Raw genomic sequence first — 22,769 nt, 5'->3', positions numbered from 1 at the left:
TGGCTGTAGCTTCAATGCTATCATTGTTTGCATAGCTGTGTAATGGCCTTTGGCTCCATTGGTAGTCATTAGCATAACCTTTTTGAGTGGATGTATTCATAGAAGCGGACTTGCGTCTGTTACCTATGTACCCTTGCTTTTCAATGGTAGGGGATACTCTGTGCTCTGAGTAGCATTTCCAGCAGCTTTACACAACTTAACATTTCTCTGTAAATGCCAGTGCATTTGTTACAGGTTAAAGTATCAAGACAAGTACCTTGATAAATGGGTCCAAAAATACAGTATTTAAGCATTGTGACTGTGCAAATATAATCTAAATATGGCCTCATCTATCTGGCTACTGGTCAGGAACGTTCCTACATGTTCTGCATTTTGCCATGGTTGTGTTTTATGAAAGTAAATTTAGAAAAGATTTACGTGGAAATGCAAAGACCCTCACAAAACTGGAGGAACAGGAAGTCATTTGCAAAGACTCGGGTGCTCCCCATTAATATTTAAATGAGCCGGAAGCTGGTCCCTGAAGCCTCAAGAATGTGTTGTTGTAGGGCCTGAGCTTGTCATTGAAGCTGAAGCTATTTATTGTCAGAGATAGCTGAGCAATTTTCCTCAGTCAGTTCCATGTGGGGACTTTTACAGAAAGGCAAGCACTACTTGCCTTGCTTGTCCTGACTGAATACCACTGCTCATACTACAGATGGCAGCTTTAATGGCACGTTTGTGTCGATTTCTAAAGAAATATCACAATTGACCAACCATATTTGAGCTGGTTTTTGCTGCAAACGAATAAACAGTGTTTGGAGTATGTGGAGAGCAAAAGAAAGAGAATGTAATCTTGAAACTACTATCCTTTCCGTTTTGTGGTAATTAAGCCGTAAAACATTGAACTTAACATGATACAGAAACACAAGGAAACAAAGAACGCTGGGTCAAAATGACCCAGGACCATGATACTTAAGCTGGAGACCCCAAATTTAAAACAAAAGCGTTAGGACTTTAGTCAAAATCCTTCTAGGAGCAACTTGTGCCACTTGGTGACTATCTCACACTCAGATGGCAGCTGGCGGTAGTAGTCCTTGTTCTGCTTCGTTGAGCTCCATGAAGCTACACGTGAACCACCTTGCACCAGAGCAGAAGAAGCACTACCATCTCACAGTGTTGCTAGCTACAGTCCAAAGTTACAGCTTCTCTTTCTCATTCCACAAGAGCACTGAGCAAATATCATATTTTATAGATTGAGTAAGTGAAAAAAAATCAAAGATACACTTGCCTACGTCTATCCCGTAGTACCAGTATGCCTGCCACTACACAGCTGAAACCTCAACTGTGCAGTTGTACCATTAAAGTAACTGGTTTTCTGGAAACAGGGGCAAGATACGTGCCAACTTTGGTTTTATAAAATTCTCAGAAATTTCTAGCCTGGTTTTTATTCCTCTCCCTTAAAATGTTTGCTTTAGTCACACAACACTTTCAGCTTTTAGAAGAAATCCCCCATCGATGCCTTTCCCACCACTGTTTAGATTAAAGGTTGATTTTGACAACTTAAGCTCTTTGACAACTTAAGCACTCTACTCCAACTCATGGACCTGACACACCGCTTTTTTTTTTGCTGGAGAGAAATAAAATTTAACATTCTCATTTTGCAGACCTGAAGAAGACTCTCGCAGTCCTGCTGGATAACATCATGATGAGGCTGGGCAAGCTAGAGTCCAAGGTGGAGAACATCTACAATGGCACAGGGCCCAACCTGAGCAACGGCACCAGCACTATTACGCCCAGTGCTCCAAACTCAGAGAAAGTAAACGTGGCAGGTATGTGCGGCAGTCTTCTTTCGCTTTGGAATAGAGTGTTTGTGTGCATGCTGTGCCAAGGTGGGGGGCAGTCTAAAGGATTTATTTTGTATTTGGATTTGTAAATGTTATCAGTACAAGCTTAGAATCAGACACCTTCCTGGCTCCAGTGGTCATTGATCCTGTGCCACTTAGAAAGACTATAAATGTCTCTGTGCACTCATCCTTTTAGAAGTGTTTGATACATACACAGTACTGAGAAATGGGAATAAGCTGATTGTGGCTGTAGAAAACTTCTTTAAAACTACTCTAGTCAATATCTTTCCTGCGGCATGCAGCTAGCTAAACTTTCCCAGTATTGCCACTGCACTTGATGGGTCCAGACCGCATCCTTGGACTTGATTCAAATAAGGCCTGTGTTCACGCTGCATGACCCTTTTATTAGTTTTCATTGATTTTCCTGCCAGCTTTCAGATGATGAATTCAGCCCAGCTGAGAGAATGAGGTGTTGGTTTTTCTGAGACCCCTCTGAGGGACTTGCTCTCAGTTGTTTGCGCAGCATTAAACAGTAGGAATGTGAAGCTGCACAGCGAAGCAGTATGTGCAGAATTGGATTAGACTGATTGAGATGTTCAAAGAAACACTGGCATTAGTGTAATTCTAATGAGAACTGCTGTGCTGTGCTGCCGCCATCATTTTGGAAGTGCTGATGAGGCCTTTGTGAATTTGTTATTTCACATGACAAAGGACGGTAAGAATACGACAAAATTATGTAGAGTTGAATGAAAGTGTGAGTGTTTGTGATGAAAATACCTGTCAAGGATATAAACAGGCCACTCACTCTTATAGCAGTGAATTCAAAGAGATACAGTGTAGAACATTTGAAAGGCAACACCGAGTAAATTACATGACCAAAGTGTGTGAAATGAATGTATATTGTTTTCAGAGCTGCCCAAGGAAATTAAGTTCTAGTCATATATACGGGCAGGGCAGTTTCTATTAGAAAATTGAAGCCGTTGAAGTTTCCTCCAGGGAAGAGAACATAGATCACCTGCCCACAGATCTAAAAGAAAAGGCAGCGTCGCATTAAAAATCTTATGGCTGAGTAACTAAACAGATTAATTGTTTTTTATTTTGTTTAAAAACTGTTATTTCATCTTCTTTTTCTTTTTTTTTTTGCTTTAACTATATTCGATAACTATATATGTAACCACCCTGCACAGGCCTGTTGTGAGCCGCGGTAAACCTTGGATGCATCATTATGAAACAAATGCAAATTTAAAAAAAAGAAAATGTGATAATGAAAAAACAGTAATCAATATAGTAACGGTTCCAGACGGTGTCCGACTTTTAGAATTGCTCAGTAAAAAAAACAAACCCTCACTTTCTCTTCCTGTTTCTGTGATATTCAAAGCCTGCTTTGCAGTCGTTCTAATGCCACATCTTTTCACCTACCTTGGTTTGTTTGCCTGGCACTAAAGCAATATTCTGCTCTTCTTTAGCATCTTTGGAAGGTTGCCTTTGACTGTACCTCTATGAGTTCTCTGCTCTTCCACTAATAGAAACGTTTGTACAGTGAAATGACTCAAAATGATGTGATCAAAAGCCAGAGTACTCTGGGCTTTAAAAAAAAAAAAAGACAGGGATCGTTTTAAAAGAAGCTGTTATAATTGTTAGTGAAGCCGAAATGTTTGACTCATCGGTTGATTTAGTTGATAGTTGATATTCAGTCGATCAAGATTGTCAAGTTAGTGTTATGCATTGAATCGTCTGGACATCTTTCAGTTTCTTGACGACGTTTCACCTCTGATCAGAGAAGCTTCTTCAGTTCTGAAGCTTCTTGGATGAGATGTGAAAGATGTCCAGATGCTTTTCTTTCCAAGCTCCTTAGACCAGGAGTCATATTGTTTCTCATTCGGGAGCGGTTTTCAGTAAGCGTATTAAAACCATTGTGCATATTCTTTCTCATGTTCAAAATAACAACAGTGTTTTTTTGTTGTTGTTTTTTTACTTGGGGTAACAATACTGCAGTCTGTTTGGGGTTGCATAAGGTTCTGATCTGCAGTTACTGTGTTACCTGTAGCTGATGGCAGTATTTACACCCCCCACCTGTACAGAAAATAAAGCCGTACTCTGCTGTGGGCACGGCTGGCAGCAAAATGAATTTTAGCCACCAAACAGAAGGAATCGATATCTGTTTTAGTGGATTCTATATTTAGAACATTTTCACTGCTTCACCTGCTGTCAGACGGGCCTTTACGACGAGGAAGCAGAGCTGTTACGCTCCACCAGACTCCATTGACAAAATGAGGAAATTCGCCTCATAAAATATTTGAGCTGTCTGCTGCTGCTTTGATTGGTTATTTAGTGGTGTATTTGAATGTACTCGTCAAATCAACAGTGAAAGTATCGAGCAGCGCCAGATTTCTGTGAAATAATAAAAACCCCACAAAAAACTGGTTTTCGCCAGACTGTGGCAAAAGCCGCCACAGTCTGCTGCAAATCAACAAACTTTGCACCTGTTGCCCCAGATTAAGATTACATAAATGTGTCCTGTCAAACTTTATTATATAAATTTATATCCATTGTTGAAAGAGCAGCACTGTCTTGCTCTGTGAAGTACAGATGGAGACGTAATACAACATCAAAGCATAACCATATCAACAATATTGTCCCATTCCATCTCCATTATGAAGATATATCTATGCATTAAAATATGTAATTAAAAACAAACACACAAACAAAATGTAATATTATGACCCAGTCCTAAATTTGAGCATAAAACCTTGTCATTAATTACAGCTTAATTACATTTTTGCAAACCAAGGAATTAGCAGATTAATCAGTAGCTAATTGCAGCTGTGGCTGTCAGATAGTGAAGAAAAAGCTTACATATAATTACATGTAAATGGAATAAAAAAAAATAGATGTAATATTTGTAGAGGTTTATGGAAGGCTAGACTTCTTAGATGGAGCGGGTTTTGTGACATTAGATGGCGGTTAATGAGCCCCGCCTTTGCAGGCAATCGTGATAAAACATTGTCAGAGCACTCTTGGCTTGAACTGCCCTGTTCCACAAAAATCGTAGCTGGACCTGTGACTCATCTCAGTGAACTTGCAGTGGCCTGTTGGCCTAAAACAACCAGTGGCACCCTTCAGAGACATCTGGAGCCTGAATGTATGTCAAAGCTGACAAAGCTGCACCAATGTCTCTCTTGATAGTTGAACTAAAGGCCCCAGCACTCCAGAGCCTCCATTGGAGCATGTCCTCTGTCTTGGAGCAGGGGCAGTGCTGTTGCCAGCTCCACCGGTGCTCCTCCCTGACTGGAACGCAATTACAGAGATAAGAATCTGGACAGTGAGTGCAACACGCCTGCCTTTCAGGGAGGCTGCTATCAAGATGGAGCTGAGCAGCAGCTCTGGGACTGCGCCGTTTCCAATGGAAAGAGGGAACAGAAAAGAGGCGCATAGAGAGACTACAAACCAAAACTACTGGAGTGAGGAGTCTTTAACTCCTCACTCCTTTAAATCTCACATTGCTGAAATAAAAATGAACCAGGGCTTTAGCCACATAAGGCCATGAATGATTTGCATACAATGCTGGTAGTTCCCTGCCAACTGTTTAGACATTGTGAAGAGCTCCTTCTGTCTTGAGATTGCAGCTGCCTTGCGTTGTGTGTTGTACAAGTTTCATTAGAGGTTGAGGAATTACATTAACATGGTACGATTTTTCTTCAGCCAAAGACAACGGGCACAGATGTCTGTTATGGTGGCCTTTAGATTGCTTCTTAGCAGTAAGCAGATGGGGCCTGGTCAAACTGCATGTGATGCCATGTCTCACCACGCTGTTGCTAATGTAGCTAATCAACCTCTCTAACCATGTTTCATCCAAAGTTCTGCCCCTGGCATGGAGTCTATGTAATCTCCTTCTTCACACACACACACACACACACCAGGCATAGAGATAGATGTAACGAACGGTCAGGTGGTGATTTGCAGCATCTAACTCTCCCACGACTCTCACTTGTTCCGTTTCATTCCCCCTGCGATGTATTTCTCTTCCCTTTGCGAGTGTTTAAGGTTATCAATGTCCCTTCCGTCTCAGCCACACCACTGGTGATGTTTGGCTGATTTGCAGCTCGCCGTCTCTCAGACGCCGGCGGCCAAACAGAGATGCTTGCATTCACCGCTCGCGGCATCTTTGCCGCTTTGTCTCTTTCAGCTATCGATCGGCTTGATTTTCTGTTTAATGTTCTCAGTGAAAGATGAGATCCAATTCTCAGTATCAACAAAGGAAAGAGACGAGGATAGTGCTTCTGCTGGGAGTTGCTGGTGGCTCTCTCACTGTGCCTTATTTTCTCTTTATTCATCTGCTCGATATTCCTCATTTTCCAAAGCCACTTGTGTGTCCAATGTACCTCACAACAGGACCTCACTATTATCAGTTTAATAATAAATACATTTTTCTACTTGGGTTTAGATTAGACTGGATAGCATCTTGTTTTTGAAGGCCTGGATTCTCGGTGTACAGATGAAAACTAATAAAATACACATGCAATTCAATTCATTGCTAATAAGTTGCAGAGAGATGCTATCCACTCCCACACACTAAAATCCTCCCACGAATCCTGACTTTCATCACCCTAAAATCTTTGAATGTTGCATAGCAGCATAAACGAAACCAGAATTTGAACCATTGCTTTTACAGCTGTTGGATCTGTGTTGTATTTCTCAGTGTTTTAGTTTCGCCCTTCAGTGTTTCTTACAGCTTTACTTTCTAGTTGTGGTTGTGGCTGTCAGTACTCTGCTCTAAAGCCTTGGTATAGCAGCACATTAAGCAGTAAGGGTGGCTTTGCAAGTTAGTATCTTATGTCTTACAGTGTCTCACAGGTTAGAGTGGACATCGATAAATCTTATAACAGAAGTGCTGAAGACTAAACTTTAGCGTTTAAAAACCTAGCATCATCGGTCTTGACGTACCATTCAGTCTCACCCATTCTTAATTCAGTCATTCACCAACCAACTTTAATCTCAACTTTAATTTTTAAGGATTAATTTTTTGAGGATAATTTTATCTTCTTTGTTTTTTTGCTCCCAGTACCAAAGTCAAGTGGCACTATGCTGGCTCTTTAAGGCAAAAAGAATCTTGACCGTCTGCAGTCAGTCCAGAAGGCTTTTAACAAAGACACGAAAAAGAGAGCACAGTAGACCAGTTTTATGCTCATTACACTGGCTTTCAGTACATTTTAGAATTAATTTTAAAATCTTAGTACTGACTTTAAAGCTTTGAATCATGACGCTTCTCTCTATATTTCTGATCTTTTAGGACCTCACACTCCCTCTCGCAGCCTGAGATCATCTAATCAAAGGCTGTTGGTAGTTAGTTAAAACCAGAGATGATAGATCTCTTAGAGCTATGGCCCCCAGGCTGTGGGAGTTTCTCCCTCCATCTTGACGTTGCCTGGATTGTATTTATTCTTTTAAACATCATTTTAAGACTCATTTATTTAGACTAGCTTTTAATTAGATTTGTTCTGTATGTTTGATTGTACTGTTTTATGTTTATCTGTTATATATTATTGTGAAACACTTTGTGGTTTTTATCCTGTCAAGAGTGCTATATAAATCAATAAAGTAAAGTAAGTAAGTGTGTTGGCGATGACCCGACACATGTTAAGAGTTCAGCTTTGATGTGGCATTCTTGGCAGAAAGTCTCACTCTCCTCTTCTTCCTCCACATCTTGTGCGTACCTGTCTGTTTTAGTTTGACGTGGACTGAGCCTCTCCAGGACTTTTCCCACTTGCATATGATTGCACGTCAAGCACAGCAAACTTCTTCCGCTGTGATTGTATTTGCCCCGTGTGCATACTTTCATTACCTTATAGTATCTATCGCAGCAAACTGTGTACTTAAGTCTGATTTTCAATGAATGGACATTCGAGTTTTGCCATACGATAGTCAAACTCATGCCATACTTTTGCAAGCATGCCTGGAGTCACTGTAGCTGTTGTGAAGCTACGGCAGCCACACAAAACTCACCAATCTGCTCTTTCTATCAGTTCATTCGATCATTAGCAGTTAACAGCTGCAAAATTAAAGCGCGTTGAAATCTGTGTCTCATGAATAAGATACTCCATGGATAACACATTTGACTCTATTAGATTAGATAAAAGGGAGTCATGATGGCCAGTTTTTTAAGTCCCCCGCCCCCCCCCAAAAAAAGTTCACAGTTATCAAACATCAACATACTAACCCATCTGAAGGCTCTTTACAGATACAGATATTTTTTTGTTGTTGTGAGGTCACATAGTGTAAATCCCCTCGTGTCGCTCCTTTCCCTCCTCACTTTTATTTCTCTATTTCAGCCCTTTATGCCGCAGGCAGGCTTGTATGTACCCTTGAGGTCTTGACTGGGTTGAGTGGAAGGAACATCTGGGGCTGATGCGCCATTGGCTGCGACACGTGCATCCAACTTTTTCTTCTTTGTTTTCGTCTCTCATCTTACGACTTCCCTCTTTTTCTTTTTTTCTGCCCAGTGACTGTTTGCAGGGAATCTGCTAATTATGAGAGTTTAACGGTGTGTTAGGTCCAAAACGCCATACCATATTTTTCTGCTTTTACCATTTCTAATTCTCGTCCCTCTTGTTTACCTTCAGTCTCTTCATGCTCCATGTTTTTTTTCTTTTCCCCTCTTTGTATGCTGCCCTCTCTCTTCCCCCCCTACATCCTCTTCCTCTGTGCCAGTTTTGCTGCTCTACTGGTTCAAGCCGCTGCTCCGGCCCTATAGGAATATAATCGGCTTTGACTCCTTCCACCAAATATCAACCATTTCCCCAGGCATATTTTATATATATTTTTATATTTATTTATTTTTTAATAGCCGGATAAACACACACACTCACTCCAGTTTTCATTCACTGCAGCTGCAGATTTTTCAGGATCCAGATGACAGAACAGGGCGCACATGAACGCAGAGCTGATGCAATACAATCCTTTTTCACACAGAGACTGACGACTGCATTATCGCCCGTGCTTGTTCATATTCGGGTTGCATGTTTAGACACCCATCCACATACGACAGGAAACCAAATTCTTTGCATATTTTCCTGCATCGTGCAACTGCCTTCCTCTAAGGCCGTATCTTGCACTGTAACACCGGTCGCAGAGAGTGCATGTGTCCAGCACTTGGTCAGAAACAATTCAAGGTTTCAGGCCTTGCAGAGGAAATGGAACATCTACAATAAACTTGCTGCTATTTTTAGTCTAGTTTCTCAGGTCTGTTTAAAATCTGTCATCAAAACAGTGAATTCTTTGAAGACACAAGCCAGTCTTCACAGCCTTGCCCCTCTAACCACAATTGGTAGAAATCAGCAGTGGAACATTAGTCATAGCTCAGCAATGATGAGAGCTAATCACAGCTTTCTGGCAGCCCTGTGTCCTTGTGTCGCTTTTGGTGCAAAATCGGCATCGTCCTCTATTTTTGGAGGGAACAGCGAACCGATCAGATTGCTCAAGCACAAAAGAGGGATTGATTACAGACAGTTTCTGTTCCTTACAACAGAGGAAGGGAGAGTAATATGAAACTTGGTGTGGGCTGGATGTTGGGGTTACGTGGGGAAATTTGGATTTGGTTTTTTAGCCTCCAGGACTTTGCAGTGGAACACTTGTGTGGACCAAAGGCAGAGAGACACATGTGTTTTGACCACTTCCAAACACGTGCCGCCTCGTATTGGGAAGCCCCTCTGGTGTGTGTGTGTTACCCTGCTGTGGTCCCTTCAGGTGGCAGCCTGGCCTAAAGAAATGGCTTTCAGTAGCTTTTGGGAGTTTCATTTAAGGGGTGCAGGTCAGGTTTTACAATATATACAAACACTGTAAACGCAAAAGCTGTCCGTAATCCTTCTATAATCCTAATGTTTACATTTTTTACATTTTGGAGTGATGTAATTATTACTTCAGTTGTGTATTTAGTGTGTGAATGTTGTGTTTTCCAAAGTTTGTGTTGCTGAGAGTGTAAATGTTTCGCCAACATAGCTAGGGCTCATGTAGCAGTTAATTGCCTACCTCTCTGTGTTATTCTGGGTTATTAATAAGCTTTTAATAAAACGTAATTTCCTGTATGAGACGTTGAAAAATTGAGCAAACACTGAGCTCGTTACACATGAAGAAAAGCTTGTGTACAACAAATGTAGGTAAATCTCTACCTACATTTGTTTAGCTTTTTTACTTAAGCAAGCAATCTCAAGATAATATTAAGCTGCCTTGTCCTACCTGATTATCATTGTATTTTCTGTCCATTTTTCTTTGAGGCAGTGAGTTTGCACAGTTTATAAAAAATGCATCAAATTTTACAGTGTACTCAAAAGTTAGGCTTAAACTTTTGTGTTTCTGGCATTTTCTGCTTTAATAATTAATACAACATTTTGTTTAGTAATGTGAATGAATGTGTATTTGGTATATCCTGTACCAGAGGTTTTATTTTGTTAATGTTTTTTAATTGCATTTAGATTTAGAATTCACTGAACACTGGTGTAGTCTCCGTAAACAAACGCATCAACACATCTTTGTGCTTGTTGTCTTGGTAAATTTGACCATATTTAAAAAAAAAAACAAAAAAACTAACGACATTAGTATTATTATTTTGTACTGTTTCAGTCAGTGTTTATTTTTTCCTAAAGTTTACGTCTTTAATTTTATTTTGTATTTCTTTTAACTAATTGTTTTCTCACAGTTTTGAGTTGATTATAATAATCTTGATATCTGCTTCTCTTGCTGTGAGGCAATAGCAAGAAAAGGAAGTAAGACAAAACCGTTAGCATGTTCCTTATTTATAGAAAAAAAAAAACCTTTCCAACAGGTAGATATAATTGAGGTGACTTATTAGACAATTATTAATTTAACTGTAATGGAAAGGGACAGGTGCTATTAAAATGTTTTTAAAGGGGAAGCTTTGAATGAATCAGTGTGGCATTGATAGAGGATTCGATTTCACAGGTTTAATGTTTTGTGTCGCATGTCACTTCCTCATATATAAGGTCACACAGTTTCCTCTCTTCTGAGTGAGCTCTGTCTGGAGCTTTCAAATATAGATCTAAAAGTCACAGGGAAGTAAATGAAAACAGCAGAAAGGAACATTAACTGTATCACGTCTTAACGTGTCTGATTCCTAGAAACCCTTAAGGTCAGCCGGTGGCATCCGTAGCGTTAACTTGAACTTTAACTCCGCACTTGAACCCAAGTAGACAGCTTACAGCTGCGTTAAAAGTGAAGAGCAGAAGCACTGTTAACAGGCTGAACAGGCTCATAGCCTAAGGAGGTGGTGGATAATCAGCTTTATGATAAGGTTTGTGTGAAGCCAGGCGAGCCAATGAGAGTCGAGCTAAGTTGAACTTGTTCGTAGCACTCCCTGATGACAGTCGCTGATCTCTCCACCTGCACAGCTGTCGAATCTCTTTGGTGACTGTGCTCGTCAGCCTTCCTCGTGTCTAATTGATGAGCTGCTGCTGAGATGTACCCTCGCTGATACCTCTGCTTCTTCTCGCAAAGTGCATCTAAAATTAGTGTTTCTAAGCAAATGGATCAGAGGACACGGCGACAGAGGATATGCTGCACTTCTCCAACCTCTGTAATTTATTTTTTTCATTTTTATTTTTCAAGCTTTTATCTCAGTTGTCACCATAGTGACAGTTAACGCATCATGTGCTTTAAAATTGCTCATTGCTCCAGCGTCTTTGTTTAGCTAATTGTATTGTTGAGAGTTAGATTCTTACCATCTCGCACTTGCACAGCCCTTCTCTTTTGCATTCCAGTTAATTTGGTGACTTATTTGAGTCCCACTGACCAAATTATGCCATTAAAGCAGGGCCTTGGCACATGTCACGTTATCTGAGGGTTTTTAGTTAGGAACGCCTGAGAGGGAAATCATTGAGAGTGAGATGGATACAGAGAATAACAGAAACCACATATAACATAAACCAGATGTCTTCAATCCAGTTCTGGAGTTGTCAAATGTCAGATTACCTCATGGACTTGGACAAACACACATACACACTGGGACAGGGAATGGAAGAAAAACCCTCTGTGTGTGTTTGTGTGTAATATCACATATTGTTCAGAGATGATGCTATTTAAGGGCTCTCAGATGGCCAACACTGTGTGCTGGGAGCTGGCTAATGGTGACCTCAGTGCTGTGAGCTCTTGTGTATCTTATGCAAGTTGGAGTGATCTCATCTGTTTTCTTCCTCTGGTTCTCTGTATTTTTATTATTGTGAGAAAAAATCTAGATCGAATAAATCCTTTTTGGGATTCATTTTCACTACAAAGGGTACAAAAGTGTAACCTTTATTTTGGCCTGACACACCCACCATTTCCTGCAAGGTTTAGCCAATCAGAAGAAAGCAGGCTTGGTTGGGAGGTATAGTCTTGTATGGGGGCGGAGTTAAAACTGCTGTCTATGAAATAAGGAATATTTTTGAACTGTGAATCATGCAAAGCAACTCTAGTAGAGTCTCTGTATAAAGAAAGGAGGTGAAAATGTACATAATATGCTCACGTTCAAGAAATTTTATTAACATTATACATAATTATGTTATGAATGACCAGAATACTTGATGACAGCTTTAACTGACTTTTTCTGGTTAACTCGTGAACTATTTACATATCTAACATACCACTTTTTTTAAAAAAGCAAAAGTAAAAATGATAGTATGTTTGTTTTTTAGTTTCTAGCAGTTCTACCATCAGCTCTCTGTTTGTATAGCCATCCCTCACAGGGTTGCTTGTTTCTGTTAGAAATAAGCCAGGTTGTTTCCTAGAAACAGCTTTGTGGGTTGTTCTTGGAATACTCTTTAAAGGAGTTTGTTGTTTTAAGCTCCATGCATGGTTTCCTCTTCCCTGCCTCTGTTTTGTGTACACTAGACTGAGGTGTGGTTTGCTGCTTGGCTTTTCACCTCAAATTGCCGCTTATAGACGTCAATCATGCTTCACATCATCTGATTCAGCGTCAAGCTGCATGACAGCTAGGAACTGTGAGGCTTATTTCTACATGAGAATTTCTTTATTTCTTTTCTGGTCAGTAAAGGCCCTGCTGATGCACCTTGACACCATGCTGGGCGGGGTTGTTTCGGCCATGCTTTTCCCAGCTTTAATGTGCGGCAGTAGATGATTTGTGCTGAAAATGATCGTGGTTCTCTGTGAAGCAGGTCATTTTGTCCGACCTAAACATCCCTGGCGTAGCAGAGGTGAATAACTAGGAAATTGCTCCTTTTGAGGCAGCACCACCTCTTCTACGTTTGATCATGAAAGGAACTATATTTAGGTCGTCTTTGGAAACTGCTTCTTCCACTTCATTACAGCTAGGAGAGAAGATTTGCCTGGTGGCGTTTAGCGCTTGCTGACCAACTGGCTGAATGACAGGCTGCCTCTTTGGCTGTTTGCTTGGTTGGTCTGTTGGGTTGGTTGGCAGACTGACTGGGTGGATGGAATGACAGGAACTTGCACAGAACGAGTTCCTGTCATTCCACCCATCCATCTTGTGTGCTGCACAAGATGGCCCCATCACCAAATAGCAAATCACAAGTCACATTTGTTTAGCTTATTCAATACACACAGTCAGCAGACTGTGATTTACAAAAGAGCAGGGAACTCAAAGGAAATAAAGAAGAACGATGAAAAGAACAAGATACATTTCAAACATAGCCCAGATGTTTTCACACAAGTGTGATCCTCCCCATGGGTTTGAGAGCTACAGCTCTCTTATTTTTCATTTTTCTCTTATTTGCTTTCCTCATGTTTTGCTTTGCTTTCATAAGATGTCATTAAGTTGTAACTCTGGTATGTGAAATAGTAAGGGGAATGAGTTTATAGTGACTGCATATTTTAGCAAAAGTTATTTAAAAAAAATAGAAATTTAGCTTCATTGTAAGGGCAAGCGCATCGCTATAGGACATGATGTAATATTAGCATTTGTTCCAGCCTTGAGATTTAAGTATTTTAAAACCAGGACTGATATTTGGTGATTTCAAAATCTGATATTCCGATGGGTCAGCCAATAATTTTTTCTTTATTGTGACAAATTGAACATAAACAGATTTCCACAAAGTGCATAAATTTTCTTTTATGGGCCATTATGCTAATTATGCAAATGCTGATATCAGCCGATAAATCAGTGGCTCTCCAGTCCTACGCTGTCATTATGAAGAAAGCTTGATTCTCATGGTGAGTTTAGGCCAAAAGCAAAATAAACATCCTACATGATTCAGTGCAGTCAAGGAGACTCTTACAGCAACTGGAAGAACTACTTTGTTCCAAAGTACATCTGATAACTTATCAGTAACGTAACGCACAGTGCTATAACCTTAACTCATAACACACAAGCCTCTTACTGGCATATTTCTTATATCTCTATCTCTTTATGGCTGTGTTTCTATGCCCATCTAATGTTTAATAGTTCAGACAGGTCCGGCCTCCATTATTCGTTTATAGAAGGCCAAACCTTACTCTGGCTGTTTGTTGCTCAGCTCCTGTTGTTCTCAGAAACAAGAAGAGGTTTTGATTGTGTCCATTTTTGTGAGATACTAGAGTGGCTCTCAGGCCTCCCACAGCTTCCCTCAGTTTTCTGCAGAGCAGTAACTTCACATGAATTGCCAAAAAAAATCTTGTGCATTGTGCTTCAAGATTACTGTAAGAAATAATGTGTTTGGTGTAATTAGTCGGCCCAAGACAAAGAACTGTTATTCCGACTGGTTTGCTGTTGTACCTCTGTAGGAATCGTGGTAATCATTTCCATATCGGGGGTGGTAACGGAGTCCAAACAGTGAATCTGTTTGTGTGATAGTCTCTCTGACTGCTGTTTTGGTGTCTCAGCCCCACTAACTTTCTCTAGGGGCGTCTATCTTTGGGTTCTGACACGTTCTTATGGAAAGCACCCAATTTCTGTCCCGCACTTCGGGTGTGTATGAAAGAAATGTCAAATCTTATCAGCAGAATGACATTTCATAAGATCAGAAGTTGTTTTGTGGTGTATTATCATTACCAACATTACTAATGTTGACATATCACAATCAGGTAGAGCTGGGCGATATGAGATTTTTTCATATCACGATATGTTTTTTTCATTTCAGGCGATAACGATATCTATCACGATATAAGCCAAATAACTATATTTGTAAGATTTAAATGTGCCGTTGCTCACAAGTAAAATGTGAAATAATCAGCAGCTTGTTTTTATTTAAATATTTATTTCCCATAATAAGTTCAACAGGGTAGATGTACTTAAGGAACATGAGACTTTTTCAGATAAATAAAGGCAAATATTGCAAACTACACAAAAGGCAGCCGCTAAAGCGTTTAAGTTTCAAAATAGAACAAACAAAACAGACTAAATTGTCAATTCCACTTAGAAACAAAATATTAATTCTAAAAATAAATCTTAGTTTGTTTTACAGAAGAACAGACAAAACTGACTAACTTTTGTCAATATCAAATAAACTGAGAACTAAAAGGAAATTCTCAATCTCTCCTTGTTGTATAGCTGAGCTTTTCAAACAGTTTTAACAGTTACTTTAGTCTAACGTACACGGGTATTTTTGAAAACGGAGATTTTCCGTTTTCGTTTTAAAAAATAATCCCGTCCACACATAAAGGCAGAAATGAAGGAAAACGCTGCTATGAACATGCCAAAGCAGCAGGTGGCGCTAGATTCCTAACCGTGCAGAAATGTTGGCCAATCAGAAGTCTAGAAGCCTCGGTGGGAAAAAGTAAACAAAGCTGGGGCATAGAAGCAGAACCGAGTCGTATGTGTGGAGGGACAGTAACTGTGTGTATATGTAAGCATTTAAACACTGCAGAGAGTAGAATTAACAGTACTATGTAGAAATTCATTTCACCGAAACAATAACGTGGCGCACAGTGTGACGTCAAAAAATGCGCACACCTTTGACGCTGCGTTTTCTCCGTTTTTCTGTCCACACGTAAATGCAAAAACGGAGTTTTCAAAAATATCCACCCTGGCCGGAGTTTTTAAAAATCTTCGTTTTCAGTGACCAAAAACGCCGTTTACGTGTGGACGAAAGGTGCAAACGCATAGAAAAATCTGCGTTTTCAAAAATACCCGGGTACGTGTGGACGTAGCGCATGCACCAGTTTATTGTATTTCCAGACTTGCTTTCGGCACAATTTACAGTGCACGCTACTCTGTTTTTTGTCAGACTTGAAATAGCCGAAATACCTTCACACTACGGAACTTCTATGGCTCTTCCGTTCGACAATCTCTCCGGCATTGGAACCATCATCTGTTTTCTCTTCGGTAACCTTCGGTCACGCTCGGTTGATTTTTCTAGTCGGCACACTCATTTCCTCCATTACCCGGGCGGACGGGGCTGGCTGCTTCCCAAACAAATACACATGTGCGGCTTGGCACTTGTGCTGTGATTGGTTCGGCTCTGCGCTACTAATTTGGATTGGCTGTTCTTTTTTTTTTTTTTTTTTTTTTTTAAGAGGACAAGAGCGGCGAGGTCTATCGCAATAGTTTAATTTTTCTATCGAGAAAAAGTTATATCGCGATACATATCGTTATCGTTCTATCGCCCAGCTCTACAATCAGGTATTTCTTCTTTTAAGCTTCTTGAAGGCTGAGTGTCTGTTCTGGCAGTAAATCAAGGCTATCATTGGCGGATGATGAACTTCAACATCGACGGATGTTGAAAATGATATTTATTGTATGTGATTTTGTTGTGCTGTGCTAAACTGTGTGAGTGTTAAATCTGTTCCACTGCAAATGATTGCAGCTACTGCTACTGTACAGCATTGATCGTGTTGTTATTTTTGTGTGTGTGTAGATTACCCAAGTTAAAGTTTGACATTGATGAACCACAGTACTGAGGAGAAGGGACTTTGAGTCAAGTGACTCATCTGTGGCTTTTATTTCAAGTCAGGATTTGACAGGATAGTAAACTGGTTTGGATGCCAGAGTAATCTTGTCAGTTTTTACTTTCTATAGTTTTTCCCAGCACAACATTGCAAGAAAAGAAGCTAAAGGAAATCTGTCAATGAAAAAGGTTTATTCCATGACTGTTATGGTGAAAGTAAGACAAACATTTTGACATGAAAATATGTAGTTTCAATTTCACTTCTACCTGAGTATAGTTACTGTATATCGTTACCAGTTCAGTATTTGTCAGGGAGCGCTCTGGGTTATAATTATTATCTTTATTATAATTACTTTATACTTTATTATAATACAGCATAACTAAGGGGGGGGACTTGAAGTTGACATCAAGCAATGATGAGCCAATTGACCCACACTAGCATCTTGCTGTGTGTCGAGGTAAAATAGCATTATTTTACTATTTATACATTCATTACTGTGACATGTTTTTACCTATGAGCGCACTTGTTATCAAATGCCACAGTCTTATTGGTCAGATCTGCTTAAGCTGGGCACACACTGCGATTTTTTTTTCTTCTCAGTCCTATATTCAGCTCCTGCTCAAACTATACGGTTGAATAGCAGGGGTTAGAAGTTCGTAGGTCACGATGCAGGGTCTCACACTATACAGCCCCATGCTCTGATGCAACCTGAGTGCTCACACTGTGCGTCCACAACATGAAGTGGTATGGATGCACAGTGCAAGAGACAGATTTTATAACACAAAATCTGTCTCTTGCTCTCCCACACACACACACACACACACACACACACACACACACACACACACACACACACACACACACCGAAAAGGCTTGCCAAAGTTCTACCAGATGGTCCTCCATCACTTGTGTCCAGATCAAACATTGCACTTCTGTGCTACTTTGTCTTTTTCATTTCCATCTTTGTGTTTGCGCAAACAGGTTTGATTTTCTTGTGACCATACAATTGCTGATTGTTAACTTTTTTGAGATTTGACTTCTTTGCTGTATTTTAATAAATATTTTCCAGTATTGATATCAAGTTTAAAATTTCAGGATCATGACAACCCTGGTGTATAGACCTCTGCATCCAAACATATAGCAGCATGGCAGTGGATAGCTGCAACCAGTGTGTATATGTGGATGGTGAATTGGGACTGCAGTAAGAGAGGAAGTTTGCTTAAAGAGAGAAAATGGGGAATAATTAAAAACACACCACCTTTATAGCGAAGCGCTCAGCTTTACTGCCAACAAGCGTTTTATTGGTTAATAGCTTACAGAAGATAAAACGCAAACCTGAAAAGAAGCTAATGGTATGTCATGCTGACTCGACCGGTTCAAATCTGTTGCGTACTCGAAACCTCCTCTTTTGCATTCCTGGGTAATGACTAAGGCAACGAATGTAACGTTTCTGTAGATCTGCATCTAACTGTTGAGGTGTTCTTTGATATGATGACGCTCATTCCTCTGAAAACACACACTGAGCAACAGAAAGAGGTAGACAGAGAGAAAGTTATTGATAGCAGTTGTTTATTGCGGCAATTTGTCAGTGCAAATAAACTGAGCCTCTACTCCGCCTTCCCCCTTTCCACCCACAGAAGCCTGACCCACTGCTGGAGCTGCTGATTAGCTCCATGCATACGCCTCCATAACGGCACGCAGCCTCCTCTTAAAACACCACTCGCAAACTCATTACGTCAGCCTGGCATTCACCTCTGAGCTTTTTATCCATTTGCCTTCCATTATTTATATCCTGGCACTAAAGGTCAGGGCGGATGACGACTCTGAATGACGATATCAGAAAAGATGATTATAAGACTGGGAGCCGTGCGGGCCATGCACGTCAATCCTGCAGGGACATTCAAATCAGTGTGGAGGAGATCTCACAGGAGCTCTCTCCTCCAGCTGCAGCTTCTGGTTTTTATTCTTCTACTGTTTGCATCACTGCAGCTTCAGCTGGTGCAGCTCTTGCCCTTGTGTGGTTTTTCGTTTTTATGGAGTTAAGACTACAGAGCCGAAGGTGATGCTATCGGATGACCATCATCCCTGACCGCAGGGTAATGGCCAGTCTCCATTTGCAAATTCAAAAGACATCCAGACATAAAGTGCTGAGAGTGTTCTGCACTGGGATGATTGTGTAATTTTATTTCATTTCACACTGCGCAATAGGTCTAATGCAATTCTTGTCACATTGTCTGATGACTCATGTCATGGGCATAAATACTTGTGCAAAACTTCCAGTTTAGTTAAAGTAAAAATCAACCCTTGTGATCTCTTGTTTTATTTGGAGCAGGAGCGAGTACAACTTCATGTTGTGGCAAATTCTTTTAACGCACAGCCTCAAAGCACTTTCAGGTATTTTTCTTATTCGCTCCTCTGTCTTAATCAATTTCAAATGAAACGATGTGATGAGTTCCTACTTTGAAATTACAGACACAAAGACGAAGCTCTCGAGTCGTCAAGCAGATGCTGTTGTCTTCAATTTGCAGAAAATAACTTTAAAGTACCTTTGTGGGCCCTCCTTTCCAGTTTGATGTTTACATTGGACTCTACAAAGGTACCTTTGCACAGACCATGGTTCATAATAATCCTAGTTTGTTATCCTGGGCCTTGTTGCAGACACTCAGCTTGAAACAAGCTCACTTTCAGCCATCTTTCTTCTGATTGGCCACCTTTTGTACAGAAAAGGCTTGAACAGCTGGTTACTGGCTTGTTACCACAAGCTTCACTCACAAAGTCACACACATTTTGCAGTCCTGTCTTTGTAATCACCTTAAGACAGGGCAGCTCAAGGGTTCAGCATGTTGCCCAAGGATGCTTTGACATGTAGGCTGGAGGATTCAATGTTGTATAAGTAAAATTGCCATTGCCCCTGTGTCTTCTCCCTCGCCACACAACGCCAGCAGGTCGTAGCAGATGTTTGCCCCTCCCCGACCCTGGTCCTGCTGGATGTTTCTTTCTGTTAAAAGGGAGTTTTTCACACACCCACCTCATTTTGGGCAGGTTTAATGATTAACTACTATATGTGACAGAAAATAAGAAGAAGCACAAGAGGTGACATTTAACCAAAGCAAAGCTTTTTGAATTTAAACATTGTTTGTTATTGCTCTAATATACAGGGAGTGCAGAATTATTAGGCAAGTTGTATTTTTGAGGAATAATTTTATTATTGAACAACAACCATGTTCTCAATGAACCCAAAAAACTCATTAATATCAAAGCTGAATGTTTTGGAAGTAGTTTTTAGTTTGTTTTTAGTTTTAGCTATTTTAGGGGGATATCTGTGTGTGCAGGTGACTATTACTGTGCATAATTATTAGGCAACTTAACAAAAAACAAATATATACCCATTTCAATTATTTATTTTTACCAGTGAAACCAATATAACATCTCCACATTCACAAATATACATTTCTGACATTCAAAAACAAAACAAAAACAAATCAGCGACCAATATAGCCACCTTTCTTTGCAAGGACACTCAAAAGCCTGCCATCCATGGATTCTGTCAGTGTTTTGATCTGTTCACCATCAACATTGCGTGCAGCAGCAACCACAGCCTCCCAGACACTGTTCAGAGAGGTGTACTGTTTTCCCTCCTTGTAAATCTCACATTCGCATGAAAATCATGTTTTTCTTGAAGGATGCAGACTTCTTCCTGTACCACTGCTTGAAGAAGGTGTCTTCCAGAAACTGGCAGTAGGACTGGGAGTTGAGCTTGACTCCATCCTCAACCGAAAAGGCCCCACAAGCTCATCTTTGATGATACCAGCCCAAACCAGTACTCCACCTCCACCTTGCTGGCGTCTGAGTCGGACTGGAGCTCTCTGCCCTTTACCAATCCAGCCACGGGCCCATCCATCTGGCCCATCAAGACTCACTCTCATTTCATCAGTCCATAAAACCTTAGAAAAACCAGTCTTGAGATATTTCTTGGCCCAGTCTTGACGTTTCAGCTTGTGTGTCTTGTTCAGTGGTGGTCGTCTTTCAGCCTTTCTTACCTTGGCCATGTCTCTGAGTATTGCACACCTTGTGCTTTTGGGCACTCCAGTGATGTTGCAGCTCTGAAATATGGCCAAACTGGTGGCAAGTGGCATCTTGGCAGCTGCACGCTTGACTTTTCTCAGTTCATGGGCAGTTATTTTGCGCCTTGGTTTTTCCACACGCTTCTTGCGACCCTGTTGACTATTTTGAATGAAACGCTTGATTGTTCGATGATCACGCTTCAGAAGCTTTGCAATTTTGAGACTGCTGCATCCCTCTGCAAGATATCTCACTATTTTTGACTTTTCTGAGCCTGTCAAGTCCTTCTTTTGACCCATTTTGCCAAAGGAAAGGACGTTGCCTAATAATTATGCACACCTGATATAGGGTGTTGATGTCATTAGACCACACCCCTTCTCATTACAGAGATGCACATCACCTAATATGCTTAATTGGTAGTAGGCTTTCGAGCCTATACAGCTTGGAGTAAGACAACATGCATGAAGAGGATGATGTGGACAAAATACTCATTTGCCTAATAATTCTGCACTCCCTGTATGATGCTTCTTGTCCGTGGAGCATCACATCTAAACATTTCCTACACTCTTTTGTATCTTTACTGCTTTCTTTCTTGTATCACTTAGCATCTGTTTAAAGTTGTATCGTCACAGTTACCATCGTGTTCTGCAGAATAGCAGTAGCAGAAATTGTTGCGATTGCATTGCCAGTTATTACAGCCTAAGGATAAGAAGTAGTGGATAAACATCAACAAGATCAAAAATAAAAACAGATTTTGTATTCACGTGTTTGCATTTAAAATTCTTTGTGTGTTGTAAAGACATCTGATAGGTCATTCAGAATGTAGGCAGTCGCACACAATAGCCCTAATGACCTACATAGTACATGTTTATTGTAAGTATTATAATGTAAACTAGTTAGCAGTCAACAGAAGGGGAAATAAAGAAGGTGTTGACAGTGTGATTGGAGCTAGAAAGATAAATGTGTGACACGGTTGTGTGTGGGCCTTGTGTACTCCACACATGCTTCATTTCCCCTCACAATTCAGACCATCAGTGTGAACTGCAGATGTTAATATTTGTGTCTCTATTATATCCACTGTAATAGTGATGTATCCAGTAAAACAAAACAAAAAAACCCACGCAGACAGATAAAGAATTCTGGAGCTGACTGACTCGACCTTATTGATTTAGTTTCTCTCTCTTTCTCTTTATCCAGACCTCCTAAACGGAGCCCAGGAGAAGTGCGAGCTGCCGCCTTTGGATGGTTTCCCTCACTGCGAGGGCAAGCTCAAGGTGAAGCAAACATGCAAACACACATTAAAAACAGTCCTCTCCATCCCACTCTCTGAGCACAGCTTTGAAAAGGAGGTTTGAAACATGTGAAAGACGAGCTACTGAAAGGAGAACTGCCTGCAGAAATTCATAGCGAACAGAAAAGAAAACAAATGACAGTGTAATCTACAAAACATAACCAGCATCTGGCTTATAGCTTTTACATGGACAGTGGACAAAAAGAGTTGATGCAAGGGCGTTAATTAGTTTATTAAATTGCATTAATATTCAAAATATAAAAATAAAAGGTGTAATTTTAGGGCCAATAAAACTCTGAGCTGCAGGTCTGAAGTTTGTTAGGTTGGACATTAATTAACATGCACACCATCATAACGCCTTATTTTCATCAGCACAAAAACTACGTAATCTTTATTAATGTTCCTGTAGTATTTTTTATTATTATTTAAAAGTAGCCTGTGGAGTATTCCTGTGAATACTCTCAGTGTTTCCTGCCAGATCATGGCCTTAAGAGGCACAGGTTACATTCTGCATACCTACCTGTGTGTTAATTTATGGGTGGCCCAGGTATTTGAGGTCAGTTAGTAATGATGCTGTTTTGATTGAAATGGTGATGCACTGAAGAACCATTTATGTAACCCACATGTCACACCGATCGCAACCGATTCCCTCAGCTTCTTTTCAGCACCACACAACATCAGTCATCTCATATATAATGAGCCTTGTAGTTTGTGCTCTACGTTTTTAATCTGTCATATGTTATAAACACGTTGCTGTTAACGAG

The 22,769-nt window shown here is 40.4% G+C and overlaps 1 protein-coding gene across 3 annotated transcripts in view; it reads left to right on the top strand.

Annotated features, from left to right (window-relative positions):
• The window catches only part of mgat5 (alpha-1,6-mannosylglycoprotein 6-beta-N-acetylglucosaminyltransferase), a 110,707-nt gene that overhangs the window by 23,856 nt on the left and 64,082 nt on the right, over positions 1-22,769 (top strand). For all 3 annotated transcript variants that reach the window (XR_006054804.1, XM_005933928.3, XM_042224486.1), the window contains exons 3-4: positions 1,644-1,808; positions 21,912-21,988. Coding sequence is in view for 2 of the 3 variants with exons in the window: in XM_005933928.3 (XP_005933990.1) it covers positions 1,644-1,808; positions 21,912-21,988 (242 nt within the window). In the remaining variant the exon portion in view is untranslated. The remainder of the gene's footprint in view (positions 1-1,643; positions 1,809-21,911; positions 21,989-22,769) is intronic.

The sequence above is a fragment of the Haplochromis burtoni genome, unplaced genomic scaffold (genome assembly GCF_018398535.1).
Source record: "Haplochromis burtoni strain Fernald_Lab_line unplaced genomic scaffold, NCSU_Asbu1 Contig_139, whole genome shotgun sequence".
Lineage (NCBI taxonomy): Eukaryota > Metazoa > Chordata > Actinopteri > Cichliformes > Cichlidae > Haplochromis > Haplochromis burtoni.
Note: the sequence above shows the minus strand (reverse complement) of the source record. Positions and strands in the feature narration are given on the sequence as shown.